Source organism: Plecotus auritus (assembly GCF_963455305.1).
Source record: "Plecotus auritus genome assembly, chromosome: 6".
NCBI lineage: Eukaryota > Metazoa > Chordata > Mammalia > Chiroptera > Vespertilionidae > Plecotus > Plecotus auritus.
Window position 1 is genome coordinate 30,232,161 of NC_137773.1, and position 27,630 is coordinate 30,259,790.

A 27,630-nucleotide genomic window follows, 5' to 3' on the forward strand; every position below is an offset into this window, starting at 1 on the left:
GACTCAAGGGTCCCAGGTTCGATTCCGGTCAAGGGCATGTACCTTGGTTGCGGGCACATACCCCGTAGGGAGTGTGCAAGAGGCAGCTGATCGATGTTTCTCTCTCATCGATGTTTCTAACTCTCTATCCCTCTCCCTTCCTCTCTGTAAAAAATCAATAAAAAATATTTTTAAAAAAATTCACATTAATATCTTAACTGATTCTGTTGCAGAATATTTTAAAGAATGGAAAACAACAGTTTTTAAGCTCCTTTTAAAAAATTCTAATATCAAAACCTTGAATTATGGCAAAAGTTAAACTCTAAAATCTAATTAAGGATTGAAGGTTGGTCCAAATTATATTCCAAATGTTTACTTACTTGTACATCCTTATTTGAAACTAAGCATGAAAATAGTTCCCCAAAATGAAGTGCCCAGCCAACCCACAATAACATCTATTTAACTTAAAGAACTAGCAAACCTAGATATTAAGAACACACATATGGAATGCTCAAATGGACTATATCTCCACTCCATGCAATGGGAGTGGAAAGTGTTCCAGCTGCAAACCACTGGAGGAAATTACTATAGCCCAAAACAGATACTAAGAGATAGCATCAAAGAATTAAGGACAAGAAAGATGCTATTGCCTTGCTAGGTCCAGCTAGTAAGAATTATCAATCATTTTTCTCAGGACTCAGGAACTGATATTGTCTGCTTTACTCACTTCTTATATTTGACTAGGTTTTTTTCACCCCCCTCTGGCTTATAGTAAAGTCTGAAATTACAAAGTTTATTTATAGGTTTTAAATACCAACTTACTATGCTTTCCTACACTTTCCACATCTTCTATAAAGAATATAACTAGTAAAAGAACTAATATTAAAATTGAAATGTCTGTCCACAGAGTGCAAAAGCATGGAATAAGAATATATTTTTAAAAGTTAAAATCAATATATAAAATAACTGAAAAGGAGGAAAAAAAGAAAAAGTTATGCATATAAAGTTATCAAACCTAACAGTATTTGTAACAGTGAAAAATGAAAAGCAAGTCAAAACTTCAATATTAAGTGAATGGTTATGGTTCATTAAGTTGATGAAATATTATGAAAGAGTTATAAATATAGACTATGTAATAATATGAAGATTATGCAAAAACACTGGAAAAAATAGAGAAAACTGTATTATAATTACATGTAAATATGAAATGCAAAGATAGATTGCAAAATAGAAAAATAATTGTTAAAATAACAGTATTACCTTTGTATTTAAGATATGTATTTATCTGAGCCATTTTTAAATCTAATATTTTAAATGTAAAACAGTAAATTCAAATCTATCTGTTCATTTAATGCAAATATTCTAAAGAATTCTAATCACAAACACTACATAATTCCAGAAGACTATAGAAATAAAATATTTGAAAATCTATATATATAAAAGCCCAAGTGACCGAACAACTGTTCGACCATGTGACCGGTAGCTATGATGCGCACTGACCACCAGGGGGCAGACGCTCAACAAACAGGCATGGAAACATGGAACAGACTGATGAATCTCAGAGGGAAGGGGGGAGGGTGGGAAGAGATTATAACTAAAGATCTTATATGCATACTAGAGTCCCGGTACATGGATTCGTGCACCTGAGGGGATCAGTCCAACATCCCCCGAGAAATCCCAGATTGCACAGGCCAGGCTGAGGGACCCCACTGGTGCACGTGCACCAGGCCTCTAGTATTTCATAATAGATTTGTAACTCAAATCAATCAAAATCAGTAAGATTATGCTATACACTAGAATACATTTAACAGTTTATCTTTTTCCTATTTGATACTTTCAGAAAAACTCTCAACAAACAGGTTAAGAAAGTGACTATGTTGCAGAAAAATGGAAGAAGAGAGAATTTAGGTAAGAATTTTGGAGGATAAGAATATTAAATTTGTTTATAGTAGCTAAGCTTTTCTGCTCTACCCTATTTCTTTTTTTTCCCTACTCTATTTCAAGTGGTGAAATATGACAATTCTTAATTTTTATAGATGACCCAAAGCAACTTTAAAAAAGGAAAAATAGAAAGAAGACAGAAGATTGAGATCTATTTAACATGTCTCTCTTGTCACAATCCTATATAATAAAAGGCTAATATGCAAATCGACTGAACGGTGGAACGACCCGTTGCTATGACACACACTGACCACCAGAGGGCAGACACTCAATGCAGGAGCTGGCTCCTGGTGGTCAGAGCACTCCCACAGGGGGAGCACTGCTCAGCCAGAAGCCGGGTTCACGGCTGGTGAGCATAGCAGTGGTGGCGGGAGCCTATCCTGCTTCCGTGGCAGCGCTAAGGATATCCGACTGCGGGGAGCAGTCCTAAGCCATCAGTTGGACAACCCCCGAGGGCTCCTGGACTATGAGAGGGTGCAGGCTGGGCTGAGGGAATGCACAAATTTCATGCACTGAGCCTCTAGTTCTCAAATAAAAATTAGTAAGTACACCTCAGAAATTCTAATTGATGGGGAAGATCCTAATTAATAATAATGAATGCTAGTGTTATTATTATATTTACTATTAGTAAAAATAGTAGTAAATGGCATAATTATACTATATATTTACTTTAGTCAATAATTATTGTCCAATAATCTCAGGTATCTATTTGGGAATGTCTGTTATTAGAAATGGTTTAAAAGACAATACTTGCACAGTTTTTTCCAAATAACTAAAATTAATAAATTTGATTCATTATAACATGTCTCATACATTTTTATGAAATATATACAGGAATTTTGTGAGAAACTAGAAAGCAGTTTAAAGAACCTTTACAAAATAAAAATGAATCAAAGCACACATTTCAGCAAGAAGTATAAACCATTAAGTGGGATATGATTTACAATTCCCACAGTTGTAAGAAATATTACATACATAAATCTGCCATCTAATTTAAAACTTTGAAAAGCCAAACTGAAAAATACTAAAAGAACAGAAAAATAATAGAATACTTTAATAATGTTAGAAAGATGACAGCTTTGTTTTTAAAGTCAAATTAGAGAAAAAAGAAATCACTCAAAGTGATTTGACAGGTTATTCTATTTTGTAAACATATCACTGAATTTATAATATGTCTAATAAAGGGCAGTTTAAAAAGTGTAAGGATGTCAATTGGAACTGGAGTGAGAAGAAAAAACTAAGTATTTTTAAATATCGTTAATAAATGCAATAAAACAAATAGCCAAACATTTTTTAAAGTTATTTTATATAAAGCATGTAAACTATAGATCGTTATTAGATTTTTCTAAATATTAAAAAGAAATGAATGAGAATTAAAACAAAAATATTTGAAATTAAAAATATCTTACTAAGTCAGCCCCTGCTTGAAGTAAAACATCTGCAACATCTGTATGTCCATTTTCACAAGCATAGGTTAAGGCTGTGTCTCCTGTTGCTGTTGTAGCATGAACATTAGCACCTAGCAAACAAAAAACAATCATAAATTTACTTTGTGAATTATACATTATATTAAATAGTTTAATTTTGCAATTTGGTGAATCTGATAAACTTGGAAGTATGAAGCCCCGCCAGTATGGCACAGGGGTTGAGCATTGACCCATGAACCAGGAGGTCACAGTTCGATTCCTGGTAGGGCACATGCCCAGATTTCGGGCTCAATTCCCAGGAGGAGGCATGCAGGAGGCAACCGATCAATGATTCTCTCTCATCACTGATGTTTCTATCTCTTTCTCCCTCTCCTTTCCTCTCTGAAATCAATAAAAACGTATTTTAAAAAATAAACTTGATATGGATATTATTATGATAGCGTTTACTATGATGGCTTTTACTTCACAATAGTCCTAAATGTTAAAAACAAAACAGAAGAAAAATCAACAAAATACTTGATGAAACTATTGGTATGTATTTTAAATATCCTAATTTTCCTTTAAATATACTTTGTAAAAATGCTTTTAGCCATACAGAAAGAAACTATACCAAATGATTTTAAAATACAGTAAAATTTGCCTTCACATTCTCAGTAAGATATACCCTAAGAAATGAAAGAGGTACAAAAACAAAAAAAAAATCAGTTTTCAGAAATCATATTGGTGGTAGTGTTGGATTGTATTCTGAGACAGTTCTATAGATAGTGTGATAAAATAAAATGAGTATTCTTCCTTTGGAAAAAGTGAAATTTTGGGCATGATTAAGAGAAAACACAGATATGACATTGCTGAGGTTAGTATTAGAAGTATTGACATGAACTCGTGACGTATTTTATCTATAAGAAAAATAAATATTTCCTAAATCTGACCAACTATAAAGACCAGAGAGACAATGACAGACCAAGCAGAAATAGCACCTTTAACTCAGATTGTGGTCTCTAGGTATCATTTCCTACTAAGTGGCATGAGTGCTTCTTAGAAAAAAATGATTGGTTCCAAGACTGGGGCAAAAGCTGCAAAGATGAGTATATCAGAAAGCAAAGAAACCTCTGGTTTGGCTCAGTGGATATAGTGTCAGTCTGCAGACGGAAGGGCCCCAGGTTCAATTCCAGTCGAGGGCATGTACCTACCTGGGTTGCAGGTTTGATCCCATGTGTGCTGAGGCAACCACAATGATGTGTCTCTCTCACATCGATGTTTCTCTCTCTGTCTCTCCCTCTCCTTTTTGCTCTCTCAAAAAATCAATGGAAAAATGTCCTCAGGTGAGTATGAACAACAAAAAAGCAAAGAAACCTCAAAGACTATAATAAGATCATATCAAAAGAATTTAGGAGATAATCTTATTGACCAAAGATAGTCAAATTGCCAATACCATGTGACAATTTTTACATTAAAAACAAAAATGAGGACTGTAGTGACGTAAAAGCCATCATAGTTGTTTAAATCCAAAAGTTCAAAATAATGTCCATATCAAAACATAAAAACACTTGCCCAGCAGGAGTGGCTCAGTTGGTTTAGCATCATCCTGAGCACCAAAAGGCTGGTGATTCGATTCCTGGCCAGGGCACATACCTGGGGTGTGGGTTTGATCCCCAGTTGGACACATACAGAAAGCAACCGATCAATGTTTCTGTCTCACCTTGATGTTTCTCTCTCTCTCTCTTCCTCGCTCCCTTTTTTCCTCTCTCTATGCATGTCCTGGGGTAAGGACATACATACATACATACATACATACATACATACATACATAAATAAATAAAATACTTCATTGGTCATTACTGAAGGATGCTATAGGACCACCTCATTATTTTGGAAATGTTAATAAAGGGTGAAAAAAATCCTGGCCGGATAGCTGGGTTGGTCGGAGCATCTGGTTGGATCATGTCCCTTGTGCACCAATGGGTCAAGGGTTCAGTTCTGGTCAGGGGATGTGCCTGGGTTGCAGGTTCGATCCCCAGTAGCGTGCATGTGGTAGGCAGCCGATGATGTTTCTCTCTCTCCCTCTCTCTCTCTAGAATTTGTGTTACATGTCCTCAGGTGAGGATTAAAAAAGAGAAAAGACTGTTGTGGGAACATTAAAAATCAAACATTTATACTGCTATTCCTATATAATTAATACCTAAGAGTATTCAAATAGTTCATGAGGGGAAGTTTCTCTTTTTAGACATATTCTAGCTAATAAACAAGAAAAGAAGAAATAGTCGACTTTATAATATCACCACTTTGCAACCCCTACTGAATTAATGGATCTAAGCAATGATCATCAATGGCTAATAATATTACAAAAAGAGACATGAGACATTTATTATCTCCTCAAGATAATAAATACTATAAATAACAAATACTACCTGTAAAATAGTCTAGTAAACACACACACACCTAATTCAGTCAAGTTTCTAGATCTAACTATTACTTTATAGGAAATCCAAGGGACAGAAAAACAAGTTAAATGAAATGGAAATGCAATTAGCAAAATCTATATTATAGAGAACCTAAAACATAAACGTTCATTTTTAAAAATATATATACTTTTATTGATTTCAGAGAGGAAGGAAGAGGGAGAGAGAGATAGAAACTTCAATGATGAAAGAGAGAATCATTGATCGGCTGCCTCCTGCATGCCCCCTACTGGGGATCTAGCCCGCAACCCGGGCATGTGCCCTTGACCAGAATCAAACCAGGGATTGAACCCAGGACCCTTCAGTCCACAGGCCGACGCTCTATCCACTGAGCCAAATCGGCTAGGGCAACATTCCATTTCTTTAACCAAACCTTAGAAGGAATAAGAAAAGAAAGATGGAAGGGGATCCCACAGATTAAGAGAGATTTAAGAGACATATTTACCAATAGTTGTTATATGAATCTTATTTAAATACTGATTCAAAAAAGTCATTATACAAACATACACATTTATAGGACTATCAGGAAATTATGAAAACTCCTTGGATATTTAATTATACTACAAAATTTTGGAAGGAAATAATATTTTTACTTTTTAAAACATTTTTATTGATTTTTAGAAAGAGGAAGGTAAAGGGAGATCGAGAGAGAGAGAATTATCAATCTGAGAGTGAAACATCAATTGGCTGCCTCCTGCACGCCTCCAACTGGGGAATGGAGCTCACAACCTGGGCATGTGCCCTGACTAGGAATCCAACCGGCAACCTTTTGGTGCACAGAATGATGCCCAACCGAGCCACACTGGCCAGGGCACATTGTTACTTTTTGAAAGATTATATTTTAGAGATACATATTAAAATATTTTTCTTAATTAATTTATAAAAATAAGTTTATTTTAAAAATAATTTATTTTCACATTTAAAAATTAAAAATTTAATTTAAAAATATTTTTGTAACTATGTATGGTGACATGTTAACTACACTTATTATGGTAAGCATTTCACAATATAATTTTATCTCAGCAAAATTTTTTTAAATGTTTATTTTAAATAAAAACAATTTTATAGAAATAATGCGAGGTTGAAGGACATATAGATGAAATGAGATTAGCAAAAAATTCAAAAAATTTTTTCTTATTGTTACTAATGGTTGCTTAGTGACCATAGGCTTCTTTTGTTTTTTAAGACTGAACTTTTTCTTGTTCATTCTCAACTGAGGATATTTTCCCCCCAATGCTTTTCAGAGAAAGTGGAAGGGAGGAAGGGAGGTTGAAAGAGAGAGAAACATTGATGTAAGAGGCACTTTCCCTTCCCTAGAGCACGCATTTCCCTTTCCCTTCCGTGCCCACCACCCACTCCTCCAGGATATTTTTTTCTTTTTTGTAAGAGAACATTTATTGGGTAAGTTAATTTGACACATAAATTAAAAACTGCTAATGCTGGTGATGGGTTCTTAGGATTCATTAAATTACATTTTCCATGTGCTGTGGAAAAATGCCATAAAAAAAAGTTTCATTTTTAGAAAATTGTGTGGCAATGTATTAAAAGACCACTGGGGCAGAGGCGGGCTAGAAGGAGTCAATGGGGGAAAAATAGGAGACATCTGTAATATTTTCAACAATAAAGATTTTTTAAAAAAGACCTATTGGATTTTTCTTTAGTCCTAAAAGAAGAACTTTACATAAATAAATCATACTTTAATCTAGAAAAAAAATTTTAGGTAGTGGTCATATAAAAAAGTGATTCTCAAATAGCTAAGATAGTTCTGGAAACTGTATGCTTTAAATTAGCAAAAGTAGTTCAATATGGGAATCAATGGTGATATAATAGAAAAAAATGTTAGGAGTTCTAAGTATTGATTCTGTCACTTATTAGCTTGGATACATTAGGGAAAATATGAAACATGATTGTGCATCAGTTTCTATATCTATAAAAATATGTTTAATAATTTATACTATATAGGGACCAGGGGTAATTAATAATTAGCAGAATGTCTGACATTCAATAATTTCTTTTTTAAAAATATATTTTTATTGATTTCAGAGAGCAAGGGAGAGGGAGAGACTGATAAAAACATCAATGATGAGAGAGAATCACTGATCAGCTGCCTCCTAGATGTCCCACACTGGGGATCAAGCCTGTAATCCGAGCATGTGCCCTAACCAGGAATCAAACCATGACCTCCTGGTTCATAGGTCAACACTCAACCACTGAGCCACACCAGCCAGGCACAAAGACTCTTTTTTAATTGAGGTGTAACTGACATGAGAAAGACTCTTGAATGGGACACAGATAATTACTGAAAATGATGAAGGAAGAGTGACTGAATAATGCATATACTAATTACAGTGATTAACGTATTTGAGTCAGGGAAGAGATCAGCTTTGCATGGTCAGTTTGTGCACTAATTCAAAATCTAAACAATCAGCTGAACTATTAACCATCTGGATTAAGAAATTATTTCAATAATAATTCAAAAGAAAAATTGAGGCTGGGCTATATTCAAATTAATGTTTAACAGTGAAAGTCCAAAAAGGATGAATCAAGTTTTGCTGAGTATTTTCCTTTATATAGTTTTAAACAAATATACCAGATATGGATAGTTATATTATATAAAGGTTTACATCTACCTGAATCAATTCGTTTGGTATATTCTTTCTTTGCTGTATTACTGCTTAACAATGTATACGTCACAAATTATTTTAATAGTAAGTACTTTTGCAAAAAAATTAAAAATAAAACTCCCGTGTGTGTGTGTGTGTGTGTGTGTGTGTGTAAAACTCAGAAATATCAAGAAATGAAAAGGCTTAAAGGTACCATATTATCTCTATAATGTCATCCCCACCTCCTCTTAGTAGCAGAGACTAGATGTTAGTCTCTCTTTTCCAGAAGCCACAAACCATTCACTGGAGAGAGAAGGCCAGTAAGAAGCCAATGGCCCTGGCTGGTGTGGCTCAGTTGGTTGAGCAGTGTTCTGTGCATTAAAAGGTCAGGGGTTCAATTGCTGGTCACAGCAACCAATTGATGTTTCTCTCTCACATCGATGTTTCTCTCACTTTCTTTCTCTCTCTCTCTCCTCCCTCCCCCTCTTTCTCTCTCTCTAAAATCAATAAAAACATATTTTTTAAAAAGTTCAGCCCTGGCTGGTGTGCTCAATGGTAAGAGTGTTCGCCCACACACCAATGGGTCTCGGGTTCAATTTTGGTCAAGGGCACATACCTGGGTTGTGGGTTTGCTCTCCCCCTCTGCTAGGGGTGCCTACAGGAGGCAACTGGTCGATGTGGCTCTCTCATATTGATGTGTTTGATGTGTTTCTTTCTTCTTTTTTGTAAGAGAACATTTATTGGGTAAATTACAGAGGGAGAAAAAGTAATTTCTAGAAAAAATGGGCTTAGGAAATAAGTTATAGAGGTAAAGGAAGGCCCCTTGGAGCTTGAATGAGGAAGCTAATGGTAATGTGCCTGGGGGAGTTGGGGGTGGGGGGCACGGAGGGAAAGGTAAAGGCATGCTCCAGGGAAGGGAAAGCGCCTCTTACATCAATGTTTCTCTCTCTCTTTCCACCTCCCTTCCTCCCTTCCACTTTCTCTGAAAAGCAATGGGGGGAAAAATATCCTCAAGTGAGAATGAACAAGAAAAAGTTCAGTCTTAAAAAAACAAACAAAAGAAGCCTTTGGTCACTAAGCAACCATCAGTAACAATAAGAAAAAAATGTTTGAATAACATTTTTAGAACCCTAGCCGGTTTGGCTCAGTGGATAGAGCATCGGCCTGGGGACTGAAAGGTCCTGGGTTCAGTTCCAGTCAAGGGTACATGCCCAGGTTTGGGGCTCTGTCCCAGTAGGGGGCATGCAGGAGGCAGTCAATCAGTGATTCTCTCTCATCACTGAAGTTTCTATCTCTCTCTCCCTCTCCCTTCCTCTCTGAAATCAATAAAAATACATATATTTTTAAAAGTCCTATAAAATGACATTTTTAGAGAGTTAGGAGCCTAAGAATAGCAGTTAAATTGTGGCACAGCTATCCTTCAACTTTGGTAGATATGAAAAAGTTAAGTCTAATTGTTAAACTTATGAAAGCAACATAAAAATCTTTTTTCTAAAAAGCATTTTTAAAGCCACATACCGGCAGCCAGTAAATATTTAACCAACTCCAGGTGTCCTTCCTGAGAAGCCTCCATGAGAGGTGTGGAGCAGCCAAGTTCTATATCAGCCCCTGCCTTAATCAGGAAGTCTGCAACTTCAGAAAATCCTCCACAGCAAGCCAAAGTCAAAGCTGTTTCTTGGGTTTCTTCTGTCTGGGCATTTATATTTGCTCCTGGGGAGAGCATAAAGATAGATAAAACTAGTTACAAAATAATTAAAGTAATTGTTTTGAATTATAATAATCATCTCTATCATCTCTGCTTCTGGGGTTCAGTCCAGAGTCTTGATAATTTACCATCAATGCAAAAAAATATTTTAGTTGTAGTAAACTTCATTGATACTGACACAAAACATCCAAAAGGAATTAATTTTTTTATTAAAGAAGTAAAACTACTTTACCTTGTGCTAAAAGAAGTGCCACCATCTCCTCATGTCCTTCCCGAGCAGCTTCCATCAAGGGAGTGTATCCTTCATCATTAACTTCTTCAAGATTTGCTCCCCTTTCAATAAGTAGAGCTGCCAATTCAACATGTCCTCCACAGGCAGCTAGTGTTAACGGAGACTCGAATGAATCTGCAGGCATGTTCACTTGAGCACCACTATCCAAAAGCAAACGTGCTACTTCTACATGTCCATCCTGCAGATTTTAAAAAGTAAAACAAGAGGAAGGAGACTTTTAAAGTGCCAAAAGAGACTGAGAAAACACAGAAAGATGCCGTTTAGATGCATATACATTATCATGCCCATCTGAGCAACTTAAGATCTACGATATCTTATCAAAAGCCCATTAAAATTATTTTACCTTACTTTTGAACAAACCCAACATTTTCTAAAACAATCATACTTGTGACATACAGTGACAATTCCAAATAATTTTGAATTTCTATCTTCTCTGAAGTTCAAAAAACTGTTAAATCTATAGTAGACAATAGTATCTCAAAAAATGTTTATACTACTGTAGCTATACCCTCAAACTTAGGTGTCATGTTTAAGTGTAGAAATTACATTAGATCTATTTAAGAAACAAAGACTTGGCAAAAAAAATAACAAATTCTGTGAGGTCATTACCACTTGGGATTATGTCATCAAGGTAAACTCCTAAAGACTGATATTACCCTATATTCTTCCTTGTCACTAGCTTGCTGCAATGAAGCAATGAATTTTACAAAGATGTAAAACTAAGTATCTTAGTAAGGCCATTAACTAAATATTCTCATAGAGGGTATTCATTCTATACCTCTCTATCACCATAAATACCCTCTGTCAGTTTAAAATTCTTTAATTAAAAAATTTATGTAGGCCTTAACTCTTGCTGTGGCATATAAAGTTAGATGCCATGTCATTCAGTATTTTTTAAATGACCAAAATATTGCTAATAAAAAGTAAAGACTGAATACAAAACTAAGGTTTTATAAGGTTGGGCAATTCTTTTATTAAAGAAATAATTAAAAAAGCCTTACTTAAATGTCAGATTTTGGCAATCATCAAGAGTTTCATTATACTTAACTAAATAACTAGCCTAGCTTTAATCATTTTTGATACAATGCCAAAGACAAATGACTTCACATTAAAATTTTAGTTTTACTAATCCACTTTTTTGTTTGTTTTACTAATTCTTCAAATATATGTAAAATAAAATATATTTTAACCAAATCACTGTAATATTTGGTGTCTGAAATACATTTCTAATTGAAAAGAAAATAAGGATTTATAAGTGTTTACATATCAGGGAACTACTGACTGTGCCAAGCTCCTGAAGGCTCCTAATAAATTGTTTTGCTTGAACTTATGTGAAATTTTAAAGATTTTTTATGGATTCTGTTAACATATCTTGAGTACATATATTAAAAAAGAAACTATACTAAGCACTTTTTGATATTAATGAACAATATTAATTTTGCCAAAAAAATAATAAAATAAATAAATAACCCACTCTTAAAGGTCTAATATCATTATTTAAAATTTTTTTTTTAATTCTAAGACTTTAAATGTCCTAGCCATAGAACAATAGCTGGTATTGGACTTAACTATAAAGGTTAGAAAAAAAAAATAGATAAAGCAAAGGGAGGCACTGGGCAGCAACCAAGCTAGGGGCTAGAGTTACAATCACTGAAAGAAGGGAGTAATGAGATGAACTGGACATTCACTTCAGTTTTTTTTGTTTCTTTCAAACCATGGCCAAAGGAAATAGAGCCTAAACAAAGAGTGAACATTTCTATGGGTAAAGGGAACAAAACCAGAACACAAGTCAGCCAAAATACTTAGGACTTGGGGAGTGTGAGCAGGATAACTGAGAAAAAGAAGATACAGAGGAATCCCCAAAATCTATATAAAGTCATCCTCAGACACTTGGGCAACTCCTGCGTTAGAAACACATCAAAGATGAGCTTCCAGGATACATAGCAGAGAAGGCTCCTGAAAAGTGGGAGACTTTGGGAGACAGACTCAGCTACAATGAAAAGCTCTTGGTGAGCCCTGGCCAGATAGCTCAGTTGATTGGGGCGTTATCCGTACACCAAAAGGTTGGGGGTTTGATCCCTGGTCGGGTGTGTGTGTACACAAGACAACCGGTGTTTCTCTCTCATATCAATGTCTCTCCCTTCCTCCTCTCTAAAATCAAGAAAAAAACATGTCCTCGGTGAGGATTAAAAAAAAGAATATCCCAGGCTATCAGTTGAGATCACAGAAGGCCATACAGTAGCCCTAACCAGTTTGGCTCAGTGGATAGAGCATCGGCCTGCAGACTCAAGAGTCCCAGGTTCGATTCCGGTCAAGGGCATGTACCTTGGTTGCTGGCACATCCCCAGTAGGGGTTGTGCAGGAGGAAGCTGATCGATGTTTCTAACTCTCTATCCCTCTCCCTTCCTCTCTGTAAAAAATCAATAAAATATATATTTTTTTTAAAAAGAAGGCCATACAGTAGAAGCAGGACCTAGAATCCCTTACTCTAGGATCAATGAATAAGGACTAAGGAGTAAGAGTAAAGCTAAAATTAAGACTCAATAGGATCAGAGTGATCCACTGGTAATTTAACTGACTGCTAGAACAAAACTTAACAGTCTTAAAAAGAAGACAGGATAATCCAGAACATAAAAGGTACCATATGGTTTACAACTGAAAAATTGCTAGACATATTAAGAGGCAGGAAAAAGTGACTTATCAAGATATAAAATAACCAATAAAAGTAGACCCAGATCTGAATCAAAGATAGGAGTTAGCAGAAATGACTTCAAAATAACTATTAATGATAAATTACAGAAAATAGATTTAAAAAATGGAGAAAACAGATAAAAAATAAATTTCAAAAAAATAAAATAAATAAATTTCAACATAGAACCAGAATATAAAAACACCATAACAATATTTATATTTAAATATAAATGGCCTAAACAAACCAATTAAGAAATTCACTTCAGCATAATAATAGAAGCAGATCAAACATATCAAAGTTAGAAAAAAAAATTTAGTGGGTATGCCCTAACCGGTTTGGCTCAGTGGATAGAGCGTCAGCCTGTGGACTCAAGGGTCCCGGGTTCGATTCCGGTCAAGGGCATGTACCTTGGTTACAGGCACATCCCCAGTAGGGGGTGTGCAGGAGGCAGCTGGTCGATGTTTCTCTCTCATCGATGTTTCTAACTCTCTATCCCTCTCCCTTCCTCTCTGTAAAAATATCAATAAAGTATATTTAAAAAAAAAATTTAGTGGGCAAACATTAATCAAAGGGAAGCAGGAGTAGCTACTATTAATATCAGATAAAGCAGACCTCAGAACAAAGAAAATTACCAGAGATACAGACTTTATAAATAATAAAAGGATTAATCCATGAAGAAGACATAGTTAAGATGGTAAATTTTATGTTGTGTATTTTACCACATTAAGAAAATGGGGGGAAAAATTTAAAAAGTGTATCAGTGAGTTGGAAATGACACAGTCAAGACTGCCTTTTGTATTGTTTCCTACATTGAGAGATTTACTATCAAAAGATAAGTAAAACAGATATTTCCCTTTCCCTCTTTAGTATTGTCAAAATTTTAAAAATCTACTGATGTCGCCGAAACCAGTTTTGCTCAGTGGATAGAGCGTCGGCCTGCAGACTGAAGGATCCCGGGTTCGATTCCGGTCAAGGGCATGTACCTTGGTTGCGGGCACATCCCCAGTAGGAGGTGTGCAGGAGGCAGCTGATCGATGTTTCTCTCTCATCGATGTTTCTAGCTCTCTATCCCTCTCCCTTTCTCTCTGTAAAATATCACTAAAATATATTAAAAAAATAAAAATAAAAATCTACTGATGTCATAATAAATATTTTTCTAAAAATATAAAATTAATCCTTAAAGAGTTAAACAAAGATGACCTTTACTTCCCCCAAAATCTTAAGTGAGTGCAATTTAAAATTACCATGCAAGCCTCCATTAAGGCAGTGTGCATCTCATCTGTTTTGTGCTCTTGATCTGCACCAGCATCAAGTAGAAAGCGAACCATATCCAAATGGCCTTCAAAAAAGAACACAAATTTTAAAACTATATTTCTAAAGAATTGAGTATTAATTTAATACTCAAGTGTTAAAATGGGAAATCTTTTTCTTTCAGATATCTATACAAAAATTTTGCATTGAATAAATAAATGATAGTTTTACAAAATGAATCCAAGATAATAAGCAGCCTCTCAGCAAGGTATTTACGTTGTTAAAAATTAAATTAGTCCAAAGCACATAATTCAAATAAAGTAATAATACTTATTCTTTTATTTAATCTATACAAACTATCAAATCAAAACACTGAAATCAAATAAAATGCCAGGTAAAGTATGTTTGGGTCATTTTTCAGAAAAACAGCTTTAAAATAATAACCATAAACTCACTTTGGGAATGAAAACTCCATCAAAATAATTTCAATCCTCTTGATACATTTAATATTAAAAAAAACCCTTAATAGTCAATAAGAAAAAGACAAACATTCCAGTAGAAAAATGGATAGACATAAAATGGTAATGTAAAATAATGCAAATTAATATTAAGCTTCATGAATATTAAACTTGATGAAAAAATACTAAACCTTCCTATTAAACAAATGCAAATTAAAATAACACACCATTTTTTACTATCAAAATGGCAAATATTAAGAAGAATGATAATACTCAGTGTTGGTGAGGGTGTAGGATAAGGTAAAGGGCACTCTCAAACACTGCTGGTGGGAGTATAAATTGGTTTAACCTTTCTAGAACGCAATTTGGCAATATGTATCAAAAGCCTTAAAAATGCCCATACCCTTTGACCCAGCAATTCCATTTCCAGGAATTTAGCCTAAGGAAATAATCAGAGGTTAGGCAAAGATGTCTGCACAAGTATGTTATCATACTGTGTTTTTAATAGTAGTGAAAACCTGGGAACAATTCATATGTCCAAAAATAGGCAATTATGGTGCATCCATTTGATATATTTGACAGAGACTGCTAGTTCCCTACTCAATAACCATTCTCTCAAATGTTCCTTAATAACAGAACTCTGATTTTATCTGAGTGGCAATTTGCCTGACTAAAAGACTACATTTCCCAGCCTCCCTTGTTGTTATGTGTGGCCAATGAAATGTAAGTGGGAGCTAGCTATATGGCAGAACTGCTAGGAAGATTTCTTAAAGGTAGCTTAATAAATTGGAAGCATCCCCAATTTGCCCTTACCCTCTTCCTCCTTCCTAGACTATGTATTGCTGGGGCCATAGCTACCATCTTGGCAACCTTGAGGATAAAAACCAGATACTAGGATGGTGAAACAGAAAAATAGAATGCTGAGATCTAGATGATAAAACTGCCATACTAGTCCTAAACAGCCCACCTTTGGATTCAAGTAAAAGAGAAAAGGCTTCTCTTTTGTTCAGATTACTATTAATTTAGGTTTTGCAGACAAATCCACTACTAAATGCAATAGTGAAATACAATGTAACCATCAAAAGTTGTATGACAAAAATATTGAGATGGCAAAATGTTCAGTATGTACTGCTAAATAAAATAAGCAGACTATAAAATAGTGTTAGAGTATGATTGTTTAATTTAAAAATACAGGCATACCACGTCTTATTGCGCTCACAGATGTTGCATTTTTTAAAAAATAAATTAAAGGCAAGACCCTCCACCTGCAAAAAGATTACAGTTTACTTCATTGCAAGACTGCTTCATTACAGTTGTCTGAAATGGAATCCACAATATCTCCAAGGTATGCCTGTATATATACATTTGCTTATAAATATACTTGCCATTATAAAATTTATTTTCTTTATGCTAGTCTGTGTTTTTCAGGTTTTTTGAATCAAGTGTGATTATTATATTATTTAAGTGTGAATTATTTGTTAAATAAAGGCTGGAAAAATCATATAAAACAAAAGTCATTAAAGAATGGAAACCCTCTAGATCTGTGCTAAGAGTTGGTTGACTTTATAGCTAATTGAATAAATCTGAATTAAAATAAAAAAGAAACACACTAAACTTTAGGAAATAAAGGCTAAAATGTACTTTGTATATAATCTGGTGTAAGCTAGATCATTTTATAGCACAGGGAAAACATAAGCAATATAAAATTAAATCAAATACTCTATGCTCAAATATTCAAAGTTGTTATTTTAAAAAACCCTAGTCATACATATATAGAGTACCTTTGTAGCAGGCAAGTGTAAGAGCACTTTCTTTGAATTCGTTAGAATGAGTGTTGATGCCTGCCCCATGATCTAGAAGAACTCTTGCAACTTCCACATGACCTGCACTGGCTGCTTCCATTAAGGGGGTATGTCCATTTTCATTATGATCTTCTATATTTGCACCTTCATTAAGTAGCACTTTCACAATGTCAACAAATCCTCCAGCACAGGCATAAGTCAATGCAGTGTTTCCTAACAAAGAACCAAAGATATACAAAATTATGACAGAATGGATACAATTATGATTATGCTACTGCTTTAGTTCTACCTCTTCCATTTTCTTGCATAAAGGAATAAACTATCATCTCAAGTTTTTCTGTTGTACTAGTTAGAAACATCGTTTTAATTTTCTTACTAATTAAAAGGTTTATTATAAACAGATCAATTTACCACTCTTCACATTTCCTTAGCTCAAGATTAAGAACCATTTTGAAAAATCACTTTCAACATATTTTTATCTAAAATATTCTATTATATCATTTATAATTATTCCTTTTTCTCTCAACACTGTACAACTTAGAAACACTTAATTTTATTTCTATGTATATTCATTTCTTGTAGCTCTTCTTTATCTTTACAGATTTGTTCATAAGACAATTCACTGTTTTAGGTACATTTTCCTTCTAAAACACATCTTCAATCTATATTTAGTAACCTAGTGAGACATATATAAATTGCCCTCAGCATAAGTCCTTCAAAAGAAAAATTTATTTAAAAGGTCATTATCCCTTGGTTTACCACTTATTTCTTTCCTGATTTTTAAAAAAATATATATTTTATTGATTTTTTACAGAGAGGAAAGGAAAGGGATAGAGAGTTAGAAACATTGATGAGAGAGAAACATCAATCAGCTGCCTCCTGCACACCCCCTACTGGGGATGTGCCTGCAACCAAGGTACATGCCCTTGACTGGAATTGAACCTGGGCCTTTCAGTCCGCAGGCCGAAGCTCTATCCACTGAGCCAAACCGGTTAGGGAACTGATTTTGTTTTGAGGATTTTTATTTATTTATTCCTTAAAATATATTTTTAAAATTGATTTCAGAGAGGAAGGGAGAGAGCGAGAAAGACAAAAATATCAATGATGAGAGAGAATCATTGCTCGGCTGCCTCCTGCAAATCCCACACTGGAGATCGAGCCTGCAACCTGGGCATGTGCCTTGACTGGGAATCAAACTGTGACCTTCTGGTTCATAGGTTGATGCTCAGCCACTGAGATACGCTGGCTGGGCTTGAGGATTTTTATTTATTAAAGGGGGCAGGGAGATGGTTGAACCATCCAACAGAATGAGACTAGAGAAGATTATTTTAAAGGTTCAGCAAGAAAACTATAATTTCAAAACTCAATTTGTTCAGAATTCAACCATTTAACCATCTCACACATTATGCGCATTAATATTACTACAACTTGGGCAGCAAAATACCTAGAATTCCTTCTACGAAGTCTTGTTCATTTTAAAAATAAACGAGGCTACATTTAATATTTACTTACTTGCATGGAACTCTGATAGGCTTTCATTATTTAAATTTCTTTTTAAACAACTAAATCCAAGGAATCTGACTACTAAAACTACACCTATAACTCAAGAGAGATGATCAAGGCTCTTCCTATCTAAGACTCTGGAAAGCATCCTATATAATAAGAGAGGAATACGCTAATTATCCATTACACTGTGAGGCGTAACGACCGACCACGTAACGACCGGATCACAGATCTGCAGGAGGGTGAGGCAGCGAACTACAAGCGGGAAGCGGAGAGCTACAGGAGGGAGCAGGGCAACAAGCTATGGGGGGCGGAGCTACAGGAGGGCAGGGCAGTAGGCAGAGAGCTACAGGAGGGCAGCAGAGAGCTACTGGCACACGGATTCGTGTGCAGGGCTACTAGTCCTATCTAATAAAAGAGTAATATGTAAATTAACCATCACTCCGCTACACCACAAGCCACACCCACCAGCCAATCAGGAGCGAGTATGCAAATTAACCCAACCAAGATGGCTGCAGCCACAGAGAGAGCAGGAGGGAGGCTTGGGTTTCCCCGGCGATGGAGGAAGCCAAGCTTTCCACACACCCTGGCCAGCCCAGGCCTGCACTCCAGGCTACAAATTTTCAATTATAGAAGATAAATAAATCCCAACAAAAATGGCTGTGGCCACGGAGCTGGAGAGAGCAGGAGGCTAGGGTTGCCCCCGGCGATGGAGGAAGCCAAGCTTCTGAAGCCCTGACCTGCCTTGGCCTCTGCTTAAGGCTACAAAGTTTCAATTATAGAAGATAAATAAATCCCCACAGAAATGGCTGCCGCCACGGAGTGAGCAGAAGGCTTGGCTCCGCTCCAGGCTACAAAGTTTCAATTGTAGAAGATAAATAAATCCCAGATACCAGGGCCTCTGCTTGGGTCGCCGGGGGCCGTGGCCGGCCTGCAAACCACCACAGGCCCCTCGCCAAGGCCGCCCCACGCCCCAAGGGAACCCCCACCCTGATCCGGGACACCCTTCAGGGCAAACCAGCTGGCCCCCACCCATGCACCAGGCCTCTATCCTATCTAATAAAAGAATAATATGCAGATTGACCATCACTCCAACACACAAGATGGCTGCCCCCATGTGGTCAAAGATAACTGCCCCCATGTGGACACAAGATGGCCACCACAAGATGGCCAGCAGGGGAGGACAGTTGGGAGGGACCAGGCCTGCAAGGGAGGGCAGTTGTGGGTGATCAGGACAGCAGGGGAGGGCAGTTGTGGGCAATCAAGCCTGCAAGGGAGGGCAGTTGGGGGCGATCAAGCCTGCAGGGGAGGGCAGTTAGGGGTGACCAGGGAAGGGCAGTTGGGGGGGACCCAGGCCTGCAGGGGAGAGCAGTTGGCGGGGAGCAGGCCTGCAGGGGAGGGCAGTTAGGGGTGACAAGGCCTGCATGGGAGGGCAGTTAGGGGCAAACAGGCTGGCAGGGGAGTGGTTAGGGGGTGATCAGCCTGGCAGGCAGAAGCAGTTAGGGGTAATCAGGAAGGCAGGCAGGCGAGCAGTTGGGAGCCAGCAGTCCTGGATTGTGAGAGGGATGTCAGACTGCCCGTTTAGGCCCGATCCCACCAGGATCGGGCCTAAACGGGCAGTCGGACATCCCTTAAGGGGTCCCAGATTGGAGAGGGTGCAGGCTGGGCTGAGGGACACCCCCCCGCCCCGTGCACAAATTTCGTGCACCAGGCCTCTAGTTAATAAATAAAAGAGTAGTCCTTACTAGAGGAGTTTTCACGCGGCCGTTAGAATATCTTATTAGTAAATGCATTCAGTACATGTGTCATGAAAAACCTTATGGGTAAAAAATACTCTCAGGTTAATCTATAATCTAAAGTCAAGGGAGCTGTACTAAATGAGATAAATAAATTATAAGAGATATAGTCCATATTTTGCCTCTTTATTTCTTTAAAATATATTTTTATTGATTTCAGAGAGGAAGGGAGAGGGAGAGAGAGAGAGAAACATCAATGATGAGAGGGAATCATTGATCGGCTGCCTCCTGCACACCCCCTACTGGGGATCGAGCCCACAACCCGGGCATGTGGCCTTGACCCGAATCGAACCTGGGATCCTTCAGTCCACAGGCCAAGATTCTATCCACTGAGCCAAACCAGCTAGGGCAATTTTGCCTCTTGAAACAATGCATATAATTGTGGTAGAAAAAAATTGTCCCTTACAGAAAAACTTACCAAATAGAATCTAAGTATGGTTTAAAGACTTTTGAAGATATCAGATTAATCTGTATTTTACTCAGATTCTAAACAAGGGCTAAGATTTTTCTGTAGGTTTACAACTGGTTTTCCCTAGGAATCAAATTTTTATCTTTCAAGTTATAATTAATTATATCAATTTATTTTTTCAAACTCACACATAATTTTCTATATACCTGTTGCAGACTGGGAGTTGACATTTGCATCATGAAGAAGTAATAATTTCACAATATCTAAATAACCTCCACTGGATGCTGCCATTAGGGGAGTTATGTCTCCTTTAGTCCCTCGATCTTCAACATCAGCATGCATAGCAAGCAATACCTTTAAAACACATAAACACAGAGAAATTATCAATTCTTACTATTAACATTATTTCTAGAGAATATACTACATCTGGGAAAATACTCTTTTAGAGTGGGAGATTAATAAAAAATAAAAAATAATCATCTTTGGGAAAATATGCCAGCATTCGGTGCTCAAAACACCAAGTTAGATGCTATATTTTTACAATACCATTACATATTAATGTTTAAGTATGTAATCACATTACCCATCCTATTATATAATGGAACTGCTCTTGTCAAAGAATTGGTATTATGCTTGGGATTATCTAGTAAGAGAACAGCAAAACTACACTCACAAGATAGAAACTGATAAACACATGGCTATTACCCAATATTGCTCCAACAGAAGGAAAAATTTAAAAGAATTGGGGTAATCTGGCAAAATGAAAATAAATCATCACTTTCTATTATAGCTGTGTATTATTTCCAAAGACAAGTTTAAAATATTATTATTTCTAAGTGTTTATTCATTAGGACTAGTTTTGAGTAAATGGTAGAAAAATGGACCATGCCTAGTTGCATGTACAGGCAACAAATTAATTATGTATCAGTTTCTATCTTACCTACTGCCAAGAAGGAAAGACCTTGGCCTATAATTATAATTTTTTTATTAATGATAAAATAAAACATCAAAACCCTTCAATAATTTTAATTATTTAAAATACTAAAGATTATTTCTGCTTACTTGTGCTAATTCATAATACCCTGCTGAACAAGCCAAACACAGCAGGCTTTCTCCTTCTTCTGTATGTTCATTTACACTTCTGCCTTCATCTAGTAATTTACGAACAGCATTTACATCACCATCTGAACAAGCTTCTGCCAGACTGCGACTGAAAATAAAATCATCAACAATTAAGCAATCCAGAAAGACTCAGGGTCCCATGATCATAAATTACATTAAGTATAAATAGTCATACATAGAAAAATATTGATATAGTAAAAAACAAAACAAAACTGTATGAATACCTTGTTTACTCAGCATCTTGTTTGCAATACTTATTCATGGATGTCAAGTAAGCCAGAATAAGTGAATATGAAATAGTTGTCATTTCTTATAGTTTAAAATATCCTAACATATTGTCATATTAAACTTTAAATATAGCTTTTTAAAGCTATTAGATGCACAAGTTATTTTATTTTTATTTGTTGATTTAGAGACAGAGGAAGGGAGAGAGAGAAACATCGATTTGTTGTTCCATTTATCTGGGATTGAACCCACAAGCTTGGTGTACCAGGATTATGCTCTAACAAACTGAGCTATCCGGCTGGGCTAAATGCACAAGTTTTTAAATAATACTATATTAGTGTAATGATTCTCAAAGATATTTGGGATGTAATCCCATGGTTTAAAATTTTATTCGGTAATAGTAGAAGGTAAAAATCTAAGTAATTTTATTGCAGAATGATTATTAACAAAATCCGTGAGTTTCAAACTTAATGTGCATACAAATCACCCATGTTTCTTATTAAAATGCAAATTCTGAGGCAGAAGATCCAAATTCTGCATTTCTAATAAGCTGTGAGGTGATGCTGATACTGCTAGTATATGGACCATATTTGAGTAGCAAGCACCTAGATTATTGCATTAACAACCCATTTCATTTATTATTTATCCCAGTGTTATTGAGCTATAATTGGCATAAAGCACTATACAAGTTTAAGGTGATATGATTTACATATATTATGAAATGACTACAATAAGTTTAGTTAATATCCATCATCTCATTTAGTTACCAAAAAAGTGGGTTTTTTTTGTTGTGCTGAGAACTCTTAAGATTTACTCTCTTAGCAATTTTCAACCATTTCATTTATTATTATTCAAAGCAGTTAATTTAAAGTTTACTCCTGTAACTGTTAGGAAAAGTAACTTCCTTAGAAATGGAAACCAGATCTTATTCAGTTTGTTTTCTCACACTCTAGTATAGTGCATTCCACAAGGACACTCAATGAATATGAGTAGAATGTAAGGATAAAAATATAATATCCATTTTTATATCCATATTTATATATACATTTATATATCAACTTAAAATACAAGAGTGGGCAAAAGTAGGTTTGCAGTTGTTCATACACAAAAAGACATGCCAGTTATGATTATTACAATGGCTTTATTAATTCGAAAGAATATCACAATGGCACAGTAAACCTACTTTTGTCCACCCTGTATAAATCCACTTGACTAAAATTTATAAGCCCCTCCAAAAGATATATTTAACCCAAATTTGCCACTCAAGAAAACATCTAATATCCAGCAGAAGTCATTAAACACATACGTGTCTATTTGTCCTGCATTGTGGCCGTTTTCTGCTTTCATTCGTGTCAGTGCAGCAGCAGCTTCATCCAGCGCACAACTTACTGAGGATGTTAATCTCCGGAGTACCTCAGGATCTGCAAAAGCTTTACCATCAGCAGTTGACAATTTGCCAATTCCTTCAGTGTGCGTCAAGCAATCAGAAGTGCAGGGGAAGAAAACCATAAAAGTGCAAATTGTAATTACATTTCTAAACATTATTAGCTAAGGCAAAAATGATATAATCTCCATAATAACGCTGAAAGAATATTAGGCTGATAATTTCAATTTTGCCACTAATGTCAAAAGACCATCCATAACCACCTACGTTTCAGTCTTTCCATCTTTACAACAGTGCATATAATATTAATTTGTTCCCTACTTAACTCCAAATGTAACTTAATATGATGCTTATTTTAGCAAATAAATGAGATTTCCTTCAAAGTATCTAGTCATACCGTAAGATCTCTAGGACAGAATTGTATTTGTCTATAGACTATTTTCAGTAGCAACAAAGGGGATATTCTGTAATGTTCAACAAACAATCCAATAGTTTCTTCCTTTGGCCAAATAGATACTTAGAACCATCTTCTAGGGCCACATTGTAAATTAAAATAAATTCCTTCTTGCCCAACCAGTGCAGCTCAGTGGTTGAGTGTCAATCTATGAACCAGGAGGTCACAGTTTGATTTGTAGACAGGGCGCATGCCTGGATTGCAGGCTCAATCCCCAGTAGAGGATATGCAGGAGGCAGGCAGTCAATGATTCTCTCTCATCATTGATGTTTCCCTCACTCCCTCTCCCTTCTTCTCTAAAATCAATAAAAAATGTTAATTAAAAATTCATTTTTAATTTTATTATTTGCTTATGATGTGCCAGACACAAGGGAGACAAAAAGGATTAAGACATAGTTCCTGTCCTCACAGCACTCACAGTCAGGTAGGACTATAAGATGTCTAAGTTGGCAATATATCATTTTATCTAGAATCAGTGACTACTGTAAGCAAAAATTTTATTGACAGCATCACTGCCTGTTAGTACTAAAAATGAGAGAAAAATAGTCAATAAAATTTTGGAGAACAACAACAACAACAAATGGGAAAACTTGCCCAATAAGATATAAAATGGCCCTAGCTGGTTTTGCTCAGTGGATAGAGTGTCAGCCCGCAGACTGAAGGGTCTCAAGTTCGATTCCAGTCAAGGGAACATACCTAGGTTGCAGGCTTAATCCCCGGCCCTGGTCAGGGCGCATGCGGGAGGCAACCAATCGCTGTATCTCTCTCACATTGATGTTTCTCTCTCTGTGTGTCTCCCCCGACCTTCCACTCACTCTAAAAATCAATGGAAAAATATCCTTGGGTGAGGATTAACAACAAAAAAGAACACCAAAAAAACAAAAACAAAAATTGCTTACTGTACCAGAAAAGAGGCAGTCCTGAGTGAGAATCAGAAAAAAGAGAAATGAATTTAAAACCCTTAACTAGAGGTCTGAAGTAGTACTCACAACATGAGAAGTGTCAGCCTAAACCAAGGGGTAAAGATGTACTACCACTAAAAAAAACTTGGTCTGGAAAAGGAAAGGAAATTAGTCCAGAAAATATTTGGAGAATAGGAATGCCGTTTCTCCACATTTCTTTCTGTTCTAAGTAAAATGTAAAGTTCCACAACACAGAAAAAAGAGAAGGTGGCCAGGGCATTCCCATTTCAGAAATATTATACAGTATACCCCTAAATCACAACAGGAGACTCATAAAAAATCAGACTAAAAGGGAGGGATACCCAGTATAATTACTAATGTAATCTTCATTCCTTTTTTGTTGTTGTTGTTGTAAATACTAGTCCTGCCCTAAATTAAAGTCTTCTGCTGGATACTTACATATTTTGATCAATACATTTTTAAGTTTGTATCAATTCCAAAAAGAGACATTAAATGGACTAAAAGTCAATCCACTAAAAATTGTACTTATGCTTTCATAATAGGATAAAGTTAAAGGAATAACAAGACGATATCAAGTAAATACATTCCTAACATATTTATGTCTTTCCAAGAATAATATAGAAAAACTCAATTTCTTTTAGCTCCTACTTTTCCCCTAGTCATTACTTGGTCAAATGTATCATTGCTTATTTCCTTCAATATGAAATGTGTTAACAGGTTGCTGTAATTTTTCTGAATACCTATCTTTAATATTATGTTTATTAAAGGACAGTTGACCCTTAAACAAAATGGTCCACTTAAACACGAATTTTTTTCAATAAATATGCTGTTGGCCCTTCATTTCCCTGGGGTTTCATATCCACAAATGTGGAGGGTCAATTGCATGCATTGTTCTATGCCATTTTATATAAGGAATTTGAATATCCATGGACTTGGTATCCTCAGAGGGTCCTGGAACCAAACCCCATAAATACTGAGAAACAACTGAGTTTGGGGGAGTTATATGTGAATTTTTTATTGCATGGAGGTTGACAACCCTAACCTCCTGCGTTGTTCTAGAATCAACTGCACTCAGAAGCTTAATGAAATTCCCCATACTTTTTTAAACTTTTATTATTTTCTGTATTTTAATAGCTTTAACATGGCCTAACATATATATCGCTGTAATAATATATACGTATATCTCCACAGAAGTTTCTAGGTGCTATTTTAAAAAGTAAGCTTTAAATTCTTCCAGATTAAATTCTTACATATGTGTAATGTGCACATATATTTATATTAAGACATTGCAGACGGATCACGAGAATTCTCGCTTCATATTACACAGTGTTTTACAAAATATCATACTTTTAAAAGATATTAGCTTGTAAGAACATGTAATAAATAACTTCAAAATGCAATGGGTATTTAATTTAAAGTGTTCCTTTAACATTTATGTAAAATGTTTTTTGTACTCATTCAATAGAAACTTATCTGGCCACTTGGTAAAGCTAGCAATAAAAGTACTGGTCCGCAATGTGTTAGGTAAGTAAATAAAGGAAGTGTCATACAAAGTGAACATTCAAAAGCAATATACAAATATCAGAAAAAAGTTAACTTCCTTCTTAAAATATAATTTTAGGAGATAAAAGGTTTTCATTACAGTATAATGGAAATTTTACGTAGCAAATAATGAGCAGGTTGAAAAATAGAACAGTGATAAGTACATATTATTTTGAGAAAGTATGCTTATCACAGATTTTCTTTTCTGCTAGTTCAGAATAAGTTGATATAGCTTGGTATATTTGACTAAAGCTGATCCAATTTTGTGTTCAATTTTTATTTAAGGTCTTCTAAATAAAAAAAAGCAATCTATAATTAAGATAATAACAGACTAAAATAAATAAGTAATCAGAGAATTCCCTAAATCAGTTAAAAGATTCATAATTTGATTAACTAAATTTAAGTTTACCTTTCACGGTTTTATTTTGTAATATAATTAGTAATAAATTTTCCTTGATAACTAGGTTATTATCTAATACCTTAAATATGTTAGTGCAGAGCCCAGAAATCACTCACAGAAAACTTTCAACGAAGAATTTTTAAAATATAAAATGGGAATGTTTTCTTTAGGGGAAAAATATATATATTGTATAGAGATTTCAAATTTCACATAATCCTATATAATAAAAGGGTAATATGCAAATCAGCCAAACGGCTGAATGACCGGTTGCTATGATGCGCACTGACCACCAGGGGGAAGATGCTCAACGCAGGAGCTGCCCCCTGGTGGTCAGTGCGCTCCCACAGGGAGAGTGCTGCTCGCCAGAAGCCGGGCTGACTGGCTGGGGAGCACAGCAGTGGTAGCGGGAGCCTCTCCTGCCTCCACCGCCACGCTAAGGATGTCCATGGGGAGCGGGCCTAAGCCATCAGTTGGACAACCCCAAGGGCTCCCAGACTGCAAAAGGGTGCAGGCCAGGCTTAGGGACCACCCGCTCCCTGAGTGCACGAATGTCATGCACCGGGCCTCTGGTGTTATATAATTTAGGGGTAATCTTGTATAACTCTGTATAACAATCTAGACTTTTAAAGAGTTGAAAAAGAGAAAACAAAAATTACATACCTGCTGCTTCTAGCAATGCTTCTAGTCGTGCCTGAGTCTCTGGATCCACAGTGCGTAAGTCTGCTCCTTCTGCAGTGCTTGATAAGAATATCTCTGATGTTGTTTTAAGCACTGGGTTATCCAGGTCTTCTTGGTCCAAAATAAATGATTCAACCTGTTTATGAATTAAAGATGCAATATCCATTAAACTAATCTCAATATTGTTAGAGTAACTGCAATTTAAGGTAATATAGCTTCTGATTTGGAATTTAAGTATATCCAGATAAATTACTGTAGAAATATGGGACTATGGGAAGAGACTTTGAGGCAGCCTCCCAACTATCTGCTTATCTTTAGCTCTGACTACAAATATAATATAGACATACCAAATTCAAGTTTTCTAGAGAGCATTGTATCTTCTGTGCCTAACTCAGAGCCTGAAAAGCAGCATTTTTTCAATGAAGCAAGTCTATGAACATAGCCCCCAAGATGAAGTATACAGGACTACATAATAAAAAGACTAGATAGCATAGATAAGTCATTCAGGCACAGCTTTTCCTTGCTGCTAATTAATTTATTCAATTCTAACTCTTTAAAATAATGTAATCCACTGCCAAATATCTG

At 35.8% G+C, this 27,630-nt stretch overlaps 1 protein-coding gene across 6 annotated transcripts in view; it reads right to left on the reverse strand.

Moving 5' to 3' along the window:
• LOC308250396 (ankyrin repeat and KH domain-containing protein 1) overlaps window positions 1-27,630 on the reverse strand; it is a gene marked incomplete at its 3' end in the record, with an annotated part of 130,414 nt that overhangs the window by 74,424 nt on the left and 28,360 nt on the right. For 5 of the 6 annotated variants that reach the window (XM_080672968.1, XM_080672971.1, XM_080672972.1 and 2 more), the window contains exons 2-10: window positions 27,028-27,181; window positions 22,971-23,127; window positions 21,380-21,527; window positions 20,524-20,671; window positions 16,589-16,822; window positions 14,343-14,437; window positions 10,347-10,584; window positions 9,928-10,119; window positions 3,330-3,439 (exon numbers count right to left, since the gene is read on the reverse strand). In XM_080672968.1, the coding sequence (XP_080529094.1) occupies window positions 3,330-3,439; window positions 9,928-10,119; window positions 10,347-10,584; window positions 14,343-14,437; window positions 16,589-16,822; window positions 20,524-20,671; window positions 21,380-21,527; window positions 22,971-23,127; window positions 27,028-27,181 (1,476 nt within the window). The remainder of the gene's footprint in view (window positions 1-3,329; window positions 3,440-9,927; window positions 10,120-10,346; window positions 10,585-14,342; window positions 14,438-16,588; window positions 16,823-20,523; window positions 20,672-21,379; window positions 21,528-22,970; window positions 23,128-27,027; window positions 27,182-27,630) is intronic. The other variant, XM_080672973.1, reaches the window with a different exon arrangement.